The 15,797-nt window shown below is 41.2% G+C and overlaps 1 protein-coding gene across 4 annotated transcripts in view; it reads left to right on the forward strand.

Moving 5' to 3' along the window:
- Positions 1 to 1,594: 1,594 nt before the first annotated feature.
- FAT3 (FAT atypical cadherin 3) overlaps positions 1,595 to 15,797 on the forward strand; it is a gene marked incomplete at both ends in the record, with an annotated part of 322,494 nt that continues 308,291 nt past the window's right edge. For all 4 annotated transcript variants that reach the window (XM_082330644.1, XM_082330646.1, XM_082330645.1 and 1 more), the window contains one exon: positions 1,595 to 4,889. In XM_082330644.1, the coding sequence (XP_082186770.1) occupies positions 1,595 to 4,889 (3,295 nt within the window). The remainder of the gene's footprint in view (positions 4,890 to 15,797) is intronic.

Consider the following 15,797-nt stretch of genomic DNA (forward strand, 5'->3'; position numbering starts at 1 on the left):
GCTTATTCAGACTGTCTCACTGTAAGCACCTGCCTGGTTTCCTCAGGCTCCTTTCCTCTGCTTTCAGTGGGAAGCAATAAGCAGGAGCCTGGCTCACAGCTTTTGCATCCTCCAGCAACCTTCAGCCAGTTTCTCCACTTACCTTGTCTCCATTTAACCTCCCAATTTAGATCCCTGAACTGAAGCACTGGGGCTATTCCACAACAGGACTGTATGGAGGAACTCCAAATCTTCCCCAAATGGCTGCTTATTAATTGCATTTGAATACTTACATTATAATGAGCCTTTTGAAATCAGTGGAAAGGCTCTCACTGCTTTGAGGTGGCTGGAGTGGGACAGACTGGATTGAGACAGACTGCCAGCGATGGAGCCGTGTGCCTTATTCGTAGTCAAATTCTACTTGGGCTTGCCAAAATGAAATGTGGTGCAATCTCAAATTCACTCCATCTGAGCAAGGATGTGTTTACGCTCTTGCTGGTTGGGATGGCCTGTTGACAGCAGGACAGGCAGTAGATTGGAAGGGGTCTTTACCTTTCTTAGGTGGGGATGGCAGTAGTACACAGCAAATGGAGCATTTGTTGGACGTACAGAAAAATATGTTCTTTTGTGTCCTCATTTAGTGTATGTTGCCCAGTGTATTTGGTGGAAAGTTGTGACCATAATTACAAATGCATTATGGTGCATATGCAAGAGTAGAATTAAATCTGATCGGCTAACTCAGCTGTGCTGTTTCCTAACGTGAGTCTTCACTTGGGAGCTTTATCGAGCAGTTTTATTTTCTTCATTGTATTTTGTCTGTTCTCAGTATCTGGGTATGTGTATGCATATGTATATGTGTATGCAGTTGCATTTACTTAGCTAGAATTCTTCCTTAATTTTGATTTTTCTGAAGGTATCTGTAATTAAAGTAATAGCTGGGTAGTGATTTTTATGTACTACTTGTTCTTGGTGGTTCAAATTTCATCAACCGTGTGATCTGATCTTTCTTAACTGTCCACAAAAAACCTGATAACATTTGACTATCACAGTGCTACATACATAATGAAAATCCTGTGTCCTTTCCAAACATTGCAACTAAAAATGAGTTTTCCAGTATGCTCTGAAAACAAACATATTTAGGCTTAGTTGGAGCTACTGGTAAATAAAAACAATAATTTCTGTATGTGGTTCATCCTCTTATATAAACTTATTCAAATGTGTGTGATTTTTTTTTTTTTTTCAGTGTGATTATTATTCTGGATTGTGTAGCATGTGTGTATAGATGTGGTAGGGTCTCATAGGGTTTTTTATGTTAAAAAACTGTATAAACATACATATATATATTTATGTATTATGTACATGTATGTGCGCATGCATACATACTACACACTCATGCACATGCAATAGTATAATCCAAAACTGGTGCTTTTGTGTGTGCGTAGTGTTCTCCCTTTCTGTTTTGTTAAATATGCAGTGACTAGTGATTGCATATATTTTATTTTTAATTAGAAATTTAAGAAGTAATTTTGACATGGCACTTCACAGTACAGATCTTATCTCTTGATCAACTATTTCCTGTTTTTTTTTCTCTGTCACAGGGTGAAAGAATGATGTGATGGAGGTGAATATGAGTGGCTGGTCAGGCTCACGGCCACCTCCGTTATGCCTCGCCCTTCTGATTGTCAAGTTCCTGGCATCCGTTTGCCAGGTAGCTCACGGGACCACCCCGCTTGGCTTTCACTTCACACATTCCACTTACAATGCTACGGTGTATGAGAATTCGGCAGCCAGGACTTATGTCAACAGTCAAACAAGGATGGGCATTACCTTGGCTGACCTTTCATGGGATATCAAGTACAGGATAGTGTCTGGTGATGACGAGGGCTTTTTTAAAGCAGAGGAAGTCATCATTGCTGACTTTTGCTTCCTAAGAATAAGGACTAAAGGTGGGAATTCTGCTATATTGAACAGAGAAATCCAGGACAACTATTTATTGATGGTGAAAGGGTCTGTCAGAGGAGAGGACTTGGAAGCGTGGACAAAAGTGAACATCCAGGTTTTGGATATGAATGACTTAAGACCTTTGTTTTCACCAACCACATACTCTGTCACGATAGCAGAAAGCACTCCTTTAAGGACTAGTATTGCACAGGTAACCGCAACAGATGCGGATATTGGGTCCAATGGTGAATTTTATTATTATTTCAAAAACAAAGTTGATCTCTTCTCAGTTCATCCAACGAGTGGTGTTATCTCCTTAAGTGGCCGATTAAACTATGATGAGAAAAACAGATACGATCTTGAGATTTTGGCTGTGGACCGTGGGATGAAGCTTTATGGAAACAATGGCGTAAGCAGCACTGCCAAGCTTTATGTTCACATTGAACGTATAAATGAACATGCCCCAACAATAAATGTAGTAACCCATATTCCCTTCCCATCAGACAAGGAGCCTACCTATGCAGTTATTAACATTGACGACCTAGATGAAGGAGCCAATGGAGAAATAGAATCTGTTTCTATTGTGGCTGGAGATCCGCTAGAACAGTTCTTTCTGACTAAAGAAGGTAAATGGATGAATGAGTACAAAATCAAAGAAAGAAAGCCTATTGATTGGGACAGCTTCCCGTATGGTTATAACCTGACTCTCCAAGCCAAGGACAAAGGATCTCCTCAGAAATTTTCTGCGGTCAAACTGGTCCACATTGCTAGTCCCAGGAAAGAAAGTATCCCTGTGAAGTTTGAAAAGGAAGCATATGATGTTTCGATCAGTGAATTTTCACCTCCTGGTGTGGTGGTTGCAGTAGTTAAACTGATGCCTGAGCCACAGGGTATTGAATATAGAATATCTCCAAGTGAGGAAGCCGAGTATTTTAAGATCAATCCCAACACAGGCCTTATTACTACTGCTCGTCCTTTGAAAATTATTGAGAAGGACCTCTATGAATTAGAAGTATATACGAACAAAGGTGGTGATTTAAAAGCACAGGTTACTGTCCGGTTGGAAGATGCCAACGATCACACTCCAGAGTTCCAGCAGCCCTCCTACAGCTCATTCGTCAATGAAAGCATCCCTGTGGGGTCTAGCGTTTTGGCAGTTTCAGCAGTTGATAAAGATAGGGGAGAAAATGGATACATAACATACAGCATTGCCAGTCTGAACTCACTACCATTTACAATAAACCAGTTTACAGGTGTTATCAGCACATCTGAAGAACTAGATTTTGAGTCCTCACCAGAAAGCTACAGGTTCATTGTGAGAGCTTCCGACTGGGGTTCTCCCTACCGCCATGAAAGCGAGGTGAATGTCACCATATACATAGGCAATGTCAATGATAACAAACCCCTCTTTGAAAAAGTGGCATGTCAGGGAGTGATTTCATCTGATTTTCCCGTTGGTGGTCACATCACTGCTGTTTCTGCAATAGACATAGACGAGTTAGAGCTTGTGAAGTACAAAATAATCTCTGGAAATGAACTTGGCATTTTTTATTTAAATCCTGACTCTGGTGTCCTGCAACTTAAAAAATCTCTAATTAATTCTGGCATAAAGAACAGCAATTTTGGCCTTAAGATAACAGCAACTGATGGAGAGAACTTTGCTGATGCTATGTTTGTTAATATTTCAGTAGTTCATGGGAAAGTGTCTTCAAAGACCTTTAGCTGTAGAGAAACTAGAGTTGCTCAGAAGCTAGCAGAAAAATTACTCAAAAAAGCAAAAGCAAATGTGAAGCTGAATTTGGAAGATGGTTTTCTCGATTTTTATTCGGTGAACAGGCAGGCACCACATTTTGACAAATCCTTCCCTACTGATGTAAAGGTTTCAGAGGATCTGCCAGTTGGTGCCACCATCCTAAGGATAAAAGCCTATGATGCAGACTCAGGCTTTAATGGGAGAGTAGTTTATACAATTTCTGGTGGTAATATAGATAGTTGTTTCAACATTGATATGGAGACGGGAGTACTTAATGTTCTTATGCCCTTGGACCGTGAAAAAACAGAGCTCTATCTCCTTAATATTACAGTTTATGATTTAGGTAGTCCACAGAAATCTGCGTGGAGACTGTTGACTGTCACTGTGGAGGATGCAAATGATAACATGCCTGTTTTTTTACAGGACAGTTACGCAGTTAATATTTTAGAAAGTACAAGTCTTGGTACAGAGATTATTCAGGTAGAAGCCAGAGATAAAGACCTAGGACCCAATGGTGAAGTGACTTACTCAGTACTGACAGACACCCAGCAATTTGCCATCAACAGTTCCACGGGAATGGTGTATGTGGCCGATCAACTAGACCGGGAATCAAAAGCAAACTACACACTGAAGATTGAGGCTAGGGACAAAGCAGAGAGTGGCCATCAGCAGTTTTCCGTTGTGCCTCTGAAGGTTTTTTTGGATGATGTCAATGATTGCTCTCCAGCCTTCATACCATCCAGCTACAATGTGAAGGTCCTTGAGGACCTGCCAGTTGGCACCGTCATAGCTTGGTTGGAAACTCATGATCCAGATCTTGGCTTGGGAGGTCAAGTCCGTTACTCGCTGGTGAACGATTACAATGGGCGGTTTGAGATAGACAAAGCGAGCGGCGCCATCCGCTTGAACAAAGAGCTTGATTACGAGAAGCAGCAGTTCTACAACCTGACTGTGCGTGCGAAGGACAAGGGGCGGCCAGTTTCTCTCTCTTCTGTTTCTTTTGTGGAAGTTGAAGTCGTGGATGTCAACGAAAATCTCTATACCCCCTATTTTCCTGACTTTGCTGTCATTGGATCTGTAAAGGAAAACTCCCGCATTGGTACAAGTGTTTTGCAAGTTGTTGCTCGAGACGAGGACACTGGAAGGGATGGGGAGATCCAGTATTCCATCAGGGATGGCAGCGGCCTGGGGAGATTCAGCATAGATGAAGAAACCGGTGAGTTTTGTTTCTAATTTCCTTTTCCCTTTGTAGAGGTTTTTGCAAAAGCAAAGCTTAGGCATAATTATTTTCTACCCTTAACAAGAAGTTCAGTTCTTAACAGGCAAGATAAAATTATAAATAAGGATTTTCCAGGCACAGCAATGACATGATTTAATTACCTGGTTACATTCATCACTCTGTGGGTGTGAAATAACACACATTCCTTTTCAGCAGCTATGTGATGACTCCATTTAGAAAGCAGTGATAGTTACGGAATGACTCGCTTCCAGTTACTGTATTATCTGTTGATCGTTGTAAATTACTCAAGTCACCTCCACAGAGTCACAGCACTCATGACCTTGAATGTGGTATTAAACCCAATGAAAGGAAATAAGGAGCATGAAAGAAGAATTATTTCATCCTAAAACCTATTTTTGGTCTTGTTCTTATTGTTGGTGGGAGTAATTTTTCTTGCGAGTTAGCAGTCTGGAATGATATGCCATTCTGTATAATACGCTTTCTTGTAGTATGGTGTTCATCAGTGTTGGCATGCTCGTGTAAAGGTAGAAATACAGGGAAAGATACTAACTGTAAACCAACTGTGGTAGCTTTCCCTCGGAGGTGGTAGCATATGAACATTGATGTTAGAAAACAGTATTAATAGAGTGAAGATTTTCAAGATGTTGAACTTCACTACTGTGCTACCCTATTAGAAAATGTGGAAAATACTGAGTATAAAAGGCTATCTAGTAAAACACTTAACAAGCTGGCTGTTTAAATATCTGATAGCTGCTGGGCTTAATGGTGCAGCTGTGGTACTAGTAGTAGTGAGGAAATTAGAAAATATTAGTCAACAGTTTCAGAAATTATATTAAATATGTTAGGTCTGTGGGTTTACTGTGGTTTAAGCAGACTTTGTGTGTCTTTTTCTAAAGCTTTTAATTGAGAATGTGGTATTAAAACATAAGATTAAAATGTATGTTTTGGCAAAATCAAACTGTTTAATCAAATGTCAACTTTCTAAACTGAACATTATGAAAAACAGACGACATTACAAATGCTGTGGATCGTGTCTGAGCATAAGCAGTGAAAAATATTTTTATTCTATTTGTGCTATAGTCTCTCTGCTGCAGCTGTGCACAGATGACACAGTCAAAACCTTGTGTCCAGAAACATCAAACTTGAGTGTCAAAAGTCAAGAGGGCACCTACTCTAATTTCCAGAAACATTAAGAACTCGCATATCCTACAGTGCTAATAGCAGTTGAAGGCATTTGGGCAAGATTATTTAGGCAGTTGAACATGAATTTCAATTTTAAGCTCCTGCATTTGAAAATTTTGGCCTACCTGCTTATTCAGTAGCATCAATTTCAGCTAAATGGATTCTTTATAAGGCAATGGGAGACTGGTCCAAATGCTGCAGCATTGGTCTGAAAAGCTCAAGACTCAACATTTACTGAACTGAAAGGAATTGTTAGGGAGAGTAAGTTAATGCACGTCGCTCATTAATAAATTAACCAGGGTTTTTACCCTATGCCTAGACTAGTAGGGGTGATAACCTATAGTAAGTTAGGGCCCCCATTCAGTAAAGCACAAATCATGTTTTGACATGAATGGGCATTGTACTCAATATTCCACATTAAACATACTCAGTTTCTTAGTTTCTTCCCAGAATTGAAATCTAGTTTGGGGGGGGGTGGGGTGGGGAGGAACCCCACAAACCGCCCCCTTGACTTTAAAAGTTGCATATATTTGTCTTTCACTCTTTCACAAGTGTCTTCATAAAAATGAACCAACCCTGTCACTTGTCCTGTTTTACTAAACTGTTCCAGAAGACACTTCATAATTCAGCAGATCAAAAGACTCTTTTGGATTCTTTTTCTGTTTTCCTCAACTGTTCAGTACAACTTCAGCCTTCTTGAAACCATCTTGGGGAACACTTGGGTGCATAGCTGCAGCCAGGGCGATGTGGAGAGCAGGGCTTGGGGGTTCAGGAGTTATGCCAAGTTGCACTGTTGTAACCCGAGTGCCGAATTTGACCTGCTGTGTCAAACAGGACACAACGTTAATACTCTGCTATTGAACTGGTGGCAACTTAAATGCTGCTGAATGATGAATCAGCTTTCTAACTGTAGAAAAGAGTTCAAGTCACATATTGAATTAATTTACAAAGAGATAGCTGTTTATTTACTTTCAGTGCAGTTAATTTGTCACTTTTAAACTGACCGACTCTATTGGCTTACGCACTGTCTCTCCTGAAATTTGTTAAGGTAAGCAGGAGCGCGAAGTACAACAAATCAATAGTTTTGGCTGCTGCCTTAATGAAAAGAAGACTGCAGTATCCATTATAATCATTAGGATATAAACTGGGCCAGATTCATCCTGATATGTGAGCAGGCTGGACTCCAAGCAAGTCTGTGCTTTCAGCAAAGTTCTGCTCGAGTGCATCTTTTTTGTTCTTCTACAATATTCCATCTTAATGGTGTCACGCTGTGTGCTGAGTGAGATGTGCCTGTGTTCTCTGAGGCACGTCGATACTGAGGAGGAGAAATGGCGCAGAGATACCTGAGGAGGAGCTGGCCTGCATGGTGGATCCACACCACACCATGCTGCACCATCCTGGTGCTGTTGAAGTTTGATAAGAGATGTGCCATGGGGATGAGCCTGGGTTTTCCTTCCCACAGTGCTGCTCTTTGCCTTGTGTTGTAGAGAATTGGTTTTGAGGATTATTGTTGTTGTGTTGCAGCACTGACTGTTAAATACTGCAGTTCATGTGTAGTAGTAACCAGAAGCATAGCAAGTGTTTGCCAGCTAGAAGTATTTGCTGAAGTGAAATTTTACATGTATTTGGTCCCACAGTGTTATGAATCACTTCCAAATTTGTTTCAGTGGATTTACTTCCCTCTTCCAGGAGGCAGAGCTGGTACAAATTTGTAAATCAATAAAAACTCTCCTGAAGTAGAAGGCAACAGTTCCTACCTCCTCCAACTTCATCCCTGGTTTCCCACTAGTACCTTAGCCAGCAGACTAAATTTCTCATGTGTTTACAACTCAACACATGATTCATAGCTAAAAAAACGGCTTAAGACCTTTCTAGAGGTTAAAAAAAAAGGAACTTCTTTTTTTAATAGAGGATTCTTATTTGTTGATTCAAGCCTCAGTAGAGATTGAGTTTGTCACCAACCTAAGTGCATAGTTCAAACTCATTGATTTTCTATCTTCATTGGCCTATTTATTGACTCTTGGTATAAATGTCACAAGCTTGCCATTTAAGATCCCTGCACTGAGAGACACATAATGTCATCCTGCCATTTATGGATTCTCTTTTTCCTTCTGTCTCCTGTTCAGAACTGCTTTTTTTTGTGTGTGTCCCTCTCATTCTCTTGGACTCCTGAGATGTAATCTATATGATGAAATACGGTCATCTACAGTCAGAACCAGTCACTGCAGCCTTTCCTTATAGTCAACAGAGAGAAATGGGCAATTGAGAAACATGATTAATTTTACCCTAAAGTAAGAATATGAAATAAGTTGGATGAATCATGCTCTAAAAATGTGCATTTTTCTCTGAACTATGAAAGGTCCTTGTATGACTAGCTCAGAGGTAGAGGTCTACACTAAACACCTTGCTTTGATCAGATGTAACCCATCCCTGTTAACTGTAAAGCAACTGTAAACAAGAATATATGCTGTCAGGCTCACATGCTAGATAATATGTGTAGACTGCTCTCTACCGGTTTGATGTTTTTAGCCCTATTTCAGGGAATTGTCTTTAAATATGAAGCCCTCACGTAAATGTACTTGTAAAAATAAGAACTGGAAAGAAGGTTTTTAAGAGTGTGAGAGAGGAGAGCTGTGCAGCTAATATTTCATGATTTGTCATTTTCTGAGAATACAGTGCTTGACAGGAGCATCCCACCCTCTTTTCCATCTATAGAAAGTCATCAAGATCCGATGCTTTGACCTTACTTGCGGAAGTAGGTGGTTACCGTCCCCTTATGCAACTCAGGGGCTATGGAGGACCTCGAGCCATTTCTTTGTCTCTAGTACTGCTTCCTGCCTGGTGTGTTTTTCCAAACTCCTCACCAGTCTGCTAATTGCAGTTCCTTAGAAGAGAATTGTGTAAAAAACCCTCTATATTTCCAGATTGTTGTAACACAAAATGAGCAGAGATCTGTTAAAGATTTTTGTGGGATGACAGTGTTCTCTGAGTTTTCATCCTAGCGATGACTCTAATAGATATAACTAGTCTTCTGGAAATGGTCTCTGCCAGAGGTCCTCTACTGCCTTCATAAAACCCTGGGTTTTCTCAGCTGTGGTATGTACACCCTCATAGTGCTGATACCACAGTAAAATGGTGTATTTTTGCTGTCTCAGGAGCTGGAATTTATGACACCACCTACCTTGGGTGACTAATTGCTATCTAGCAGTACCTCTTTTCTGGCTGCTGTGGGGACTTGGACAACTAGCAAGACTTCCTGACTTCTCAAAAGGTTGAGTTAGATGAGATCACTCCTTGCCTAAATGCTGACATCTTCCTTCTGATTTTTTTAATGATTTGTCGTTCAGCTAAACAGCACTTTTGACTCAAGCTCCACTTTTTAGTCTGGCATGTGTTTCTACTCTGTGCATGGTTGATGTAACACCCTGGCACTCGAAGAGTTTCTATATTTACCCCTACACTACCCGTGGAAGTACTAGTAACAGCAAATGAACGAAATGAGTTCTAGAGGAGCACAGAGACTAGACACACTCAGCATCTTCTGCTGCTGAGACTTCTGTAGGCTTGATTGGAGTTGGTGTGGCAGTGCCCTGGGATGCAAGGAATGACTAACTCCACTGCATAGGTAGGGAAACTGAAGCAATAAGTCTTTTTCTGCTTCTCAGGAAAGCATTGAAACATCTTCTTAAGTCCCATTGAAATTGAACATGAAGATAAAATAGTGGTATTAATGAAGTACTTAGGGGATCTTTAAAGTTCTTGCAAAGCCTGTAAGCCTGGACTTAAGCAACGCTTTCAAAACTTACTAACCTCATTTCCTAAGGTTATTCAGGGGTCTGAGTCCCCTTATTTTCATTGGGACTTTAAATTTAGGCATTAGCTGGCACTGATTTCCACCCCCGTTGAGGCCCCCTGAGGAGAACACGAGCTGGAGATGACCCTGTTAATTTGTTATCTTTAGGTGTTTTCAGCTCTGAAATTCAAATGAATAAGCCAAGCCTGTCTTTCATGGTGCTGAAATCTTAAAGGTGCTATTAAATGGAGGTGGAGTACAAATTATTACAGACTCCATGGATTTATTTATGGTGCCAAGGACGGCAGTTGGATCTTCTATTTTGATACCTTTTAAGGTACCTCATGAGTGATAGAAATTCCTGACAAACTGTGGCTAGAGTCTAAAAAGAAGCCAGTCAGTGCTGGAAAACCCTAATCATGTCTTCAAACGATTAATAATGGAAACTAGAAACAACAGATGATATAGTTTACAATAAAACAGACCTGCCCGCACTGTTATATCTGTCTGGCAGAAGCGAATAAATTTATTGCTTCAGACTCTTTGCATCTTGTCTCCGTATTCTAAAATAGTTTTCGGCTATTGTGTATGCAAGTTGAAGGATACTTTCATTTATTACCATTTGAGTGGTCTGATAAATATTTATGTGGGACCATTACTAGCATTTCCTTGAAACAAAATCAAGTAAAAATGAAAATGGTTTGTGATACGTGATTTTTTTTCCCCTCACTTATTTAATTTTATGAAAGCATATAGGAGCTAGCGGGTAAATCTGGGCAGACTGACTTGTAGAATTGAATTCACTGTAGAGTTTTGAGGCATTAGTATTACATATCTTTTTCATTTTCCTGGTGAGTGTAGGCAAATTTCATTGCCCAGAGCCTGTATTTCGGAGCCACTTAATTATCCCAGGCTTCTAAAACCAGTTTTCAAAGTAACTTCAGGCCATACAACACGAGAAGTGCCAGTGGGTGTTGCTGGGAGGTGGCTCAGGAAAGGGCTCGTGGGGGAGGCACTTGCAGCTGCCACTCGGGACTGGAGATCGCTGGTCCTCAGCCCGGCTGCGATGGCTCTCCTGAGCAGCCTCTCTGGGAAGGAGCATGCCAGACAGATCACAGTGCACAGTCCTGGCCAAAATCTGGTCTGTCATCCTGTATCTGTGTCAGGCATGAATAAAGCATTCCTGGGAACAGCTATTTCTGAGTCTGCAGTACTGCGTTATCGTTGTTCTGTGAGTTATCTCTGGCAGCTTTTAATAGTGCAAGCTTTCCTTCATTTATAATTTCCAATTTTAGGAAAGTAATTGTTATCATTTTTCTTTAAAATTAGCTGTGGTGGAAAAACAAGTTTTTTTGATAAATTCTGTGTCTGTGTTTATAATTTCCCTGTCATTTGTAGCTGTAAATTAGTAAACGAACAAAGCTTGTCTTGGTTTCACTGTAGTAAATTTGTTTAAGTTTTTATTTAATAATATGAACCCTAAAATAATGCATCAGCTTACGAAAAATATTTACTCTAAAGGGCCCTTAGATTCATTCTGACATACTTTGAAAGCTTCCTAAGTGAGGCCAGTCATGCAGAATTGTTCCATTCAAGCTGTTCAGCTCTCTTGACTTTATACCCCATAAAACAGCTCATGATGTACAATTTTTATAGCTAGCTGTAATTTGCATGTTTTCCCTTCTTTGGAAAATGTTTAGAGAATCTCCTTTATTATTCAGGATGCTCCTGATGATAGGACATTTCATCTCAATCTCCAAGTAATTTATTTATTAATAAAGAAATGTGCAGTTTTTATTTCCTCCTAGCTGTCACCTTTATCACCCTTGAGATTTGTTTCCGAGAGTATTTTGTACTATTATGTGTTCTGTTGTTCTCTCCCTTCGCGTGTAAGCTCAGAAGTGACCCCTATGTTATCCTGTGCATCATGGTCCATTAAATTATAAACAAGGGCTTCTGCAGAAAGCTTCTGCCCAAAGTGCCAGTGATGGGACCAAGCCACAAGGTAGCCAGTTAGATGAGACTGGAGGAAAATTGACTTCCAGTATCTGGTGTTCAGTCTGAGCATCTGAGCACCAGCTTTATTCTGGCATCACTTCAGACCAGATCTGCCTTCCCATGTGAGCAATTCATGGTAGTTCAGAGGAAACTGGAGAAAAATCCATTTTAGCTCTTCAAGGCACCAATGGAAGCCCAGGGGCATTGAGCAGTGAGGTTGTTAATGCAAAACTGCAAGCTTATGAGCATGTGGAGGGCAGTATGAGCAGTCCTGTCCTCCTGGGATGTACAGAGGAGGATGTTTCAACAGTGTCCATGATTACGTGGAGCCGTTTTGGTGTACTGCCTAATCCTTTCCTGAAACATGTCCAAGAGAGAGGAATGTGCAGTGGCCAATAAAATCGAGGACACATCCTGCTGTCTGACCCTTGCAGCAGGTTGTGTGGCTTTTTTAGGGAGCAGTAGAACTGGACAAAGTTGGTCATGGGACTAGTTTGGAGCAGAGACAGGTAGTAACACTGGACTATCAAAAATATGAGTCCACGTAACTCTTCCCCTATGCAGGCTTCAGGATTTACCTTAGAAGCTGGATTAAAGGGTGCTTTTTATGAAGCTGTTTGCAATTCAAGGACTACAAGTAATAGCAAATCAGGCACTTGCTTGGAAAGCTCTTCCAATCTTTCATTGCTCCCATTGCTAAAAAACGTGTCATATTTTAAGGCTCTTTGGCTAATTTCAGTGCTCAAGTCTTGAAACTTGTTAGGTCTTTGTCAGGAAGGTAAAAAGAAAATAAAAAAAAAGTCCTTTTGCTGTCAGATCTCTTTCTGTTTGTACGTACGTGTTTACCTGAAAATAGATGCTGGGAGATGAGCTTCTATAGCTCACGGAACAGATTCTTTTAATCTGTAGTCTGCTGTTTAATGTAAACATCTTTATTACATTTTATACACTTATGGTGTCTTATTAGCATTGAAGTGTTGCCAATAAGAAATAACTGAGAGAAAGCCAAACTGAGTGCATGTGGGGAGGGAGTTTTCATTGCAGTTGGTTTGAATTAGGTGTTCGCACTAATAAATTTTTGTGTTTCTCAGAGTTAAGTTGTCCATTGGCATCAACCTGATCATTTTGCCCATGCCTAACAAAAAAGGGGTAGATCTGTTTAGTTGTGGTTAGGAGTTTGTCATGTCTTTCTCTCTTTCTGGGAATGTTTTGAGGACAGCTCTGCAGGCTCTGTACCTCCAGTGTTTTGCAGAGCATGGGGCAGGGACGTGGGGTGGGAAGCTGCACGATTTCTCACTGCCGGCTGGGCCCTGGGCTGCCCTCCCTGGCACCATAATAAGGTGACATGGGGATTAAGTTGGACATGTAACACGGGGCAGTGTTCACCTCATATCGCTTTGCTCCTCTGGTTAAATATCTCATGTAGGTTGGACGTGAACATGTTGCTCGGCTAAGGTGAGATGAGTCCTACTCCAGGTGGTGAAATGTGGTCAGGTGGGTCCTGCCCATGGTACCTGCCCTCTGCTTGGACAAGTCCTGCTGTGGTGTACTGTGGGAGTGGGAAGTGTGTGAAGATGTAGGACTGTGCTTGGCTTCCTCCGTGCTCTCTGCTTCAGGGGAACAGGAAAGAAAATGGGGAGCATGGGTCTGCAGAGAGCTGCGCTACCCTCCAGTGCATCCCCCTGTCTAAATGCCTGGGGACATAAGAATGTGCTGCAGAGCTTACCTACCTCTCCATTTAGACACACGTGTTGGTTTTTTGCTCTTGGATGTTTGTACCACATCCTGTAGATAGTAAACACACGACATCTTTATAGCCAACTATGCCTCAACTTTGCAGCTGTTCCCCACTGGTGACAGTCTGGTTACCACAACCCCCCTAGCGAGGGAGGCAGCCTGAAGCTGCTTCTCTTAAGAAATGCTTTTCAGTTACTTTGATGATATTTTCATCTTGGAGTTGAGCAAAATGTGCTCACTGTACATGTACGAGTGACAGTTCTCCGAGGTGACGGACTGGAGAGGTGTGCAGCTCTGGGGCTAAGAAGATGCTGAGGTTTGGGTCTGGCTTGAGCTAGGTGGCTGCTTTTGCCAGTGACAATCAATTTTTAGTTATAAACCTGAGCTCATGGCCATTAGCACTGATGAATAATCATCCTAGCGACTATAAGGAATGAAATTAAACTTTCCTGCTTTAATTTATGTCAGGACTAATTATGAAGAAGTGTTTACATTGGCCTGAGAGTAATCTGATTGTATGTGGTTTCAATAGCTCTCTGCTTTCACAATGTGATGGCTGGATCTGCCCATCTTTCACAGTTGAAGCCTTTGGTCTTTCAGTTTTACTAAAATTTGCATAGCAAATTCATTTCTGATTTTAGATCATTGCAGCCCCTTATGAATTATATGCATAATTATATGAGGATTTTTCCTTTTCATTTGAAAGTTTTACTGAGAATTTGTGTTCTGGAAATGTAACTTTACACATAGGTCATTAAAAACAGTTTTGCTTCTCACCACTGGTTCAGTTTATAAGGTAAAGATTTTGCAAAAAGAAAAAAAACAAACCCTAACTGTGAATCAGTTAAATTTTTAATAACTTTTTTTTTCCCCAAAAGCTTTATTTTTATGAGAGAATAACTATGGGATTTAATTAAATTTGCCAGAATACTTCACAGTCCCAGAACACCTTTCATCTAAAGTACACAAATTATTTTTCACATTTTAATGAAGGAAGCTCTTTGATGTACAACATTTATGTAGTTTCCCATTTTACTGAAAGGGTGTGAGAGGTGTAGATAAGTTAATAGTTTGATTCTTTTTCTTTGGGGGGCGGGGAATGACAATGTAGAAGTTCATTAAAAACAGTGGGAACTTGAGGTGTTCAGCATCTCTGTGATGGAGCTGTACTTGGCCATAGCATACAGTGGTGGATGGGACAGATTTTTCCAACTCCCAACATGTCTTTCCATGCGAGACCACCCTTCTTACGCTATACAGGATCTTGGAGCTGATTTTAAAAGGACTGGATTTTATTGTTTCTTCTTGAGATGGTCTTTAAGGATGAATTGGTTGGCGCTGCACTACTTCTATTGGCTATATTAAGTGGGGTTTATTACTTTGCCGTAATTATCATTAAGCAGTAACTCTTAGGTGATGGCAGATAGCAGTCCAAGCCATCATCAGTGATTAATGCAGCTTCCGATGGGATGATAACCTTATGTTTTGGTGTTGCAAGGAGAGCACTGGATGGTGGCAAGCACCAGTAGTGTGACCCAATTCAGGGATAGCCGGAGTCCTGGGCTGCCTGTGGTGGATCTCAGGGCTGACGGCAGCCGGAGGGGGATCTGAGCAAAACTTCAGTGGGACTTCGGGCGTGATTCTTCTGGGCAGTGCTGGGTGCTCTGAGCGGCTGCGGGTCCTTCCCAGGGATGGGGCAGCCTCCCTCACGTTAACCTTTCCTAGCACCGCTCTTCAGAGACACCTGCCTCATCCTTCTTACAGAAATGCTGAATTCAGCAGATTTAGCCCACGTGAGCTACTTCCATTAGAAGCCTCACAAACTTTTAACGTGTGATTTTTCCTTCCACAGTACCAGGGATGGGGAGGTGTGTTCTGTGCTTTCAGTACCTACATGTAGAGCAAATTAATGGTGTGTCTTCATCTCTGCGACAAGCAGTTACAGCAGCCATTTGCTAATGAGATGAGGTGCTTTTTGCGAGCACGTGGCTCCTTTGCATCCTAGTGTGGCTCTACGTTTAATGAGATATCTTCCTTTTAGGAACATGTAGTTCAGTGTGGGCAGCAAGCTGCTTCTGAGATGCAAAGCGTTCTTCTGGAGAAAGGCGAAATAATCAAAAAGGAAGACTGTGCCTATGGCGACATTTGGAGACGAGATGGGGACTGTTTATGAG

This window comes from Platalea leucorodia (genome assembly GCF_965183815.1).
Source record: "Platalea leucorodia genome assembly, chromosome: 2".
NCBI classification, from domain to species: Eukaryota; Metazoa; Chordata; class Aves; order Pelecaniformes; family Threskiornithidae; genus Platalea; species Platalea leucorodia.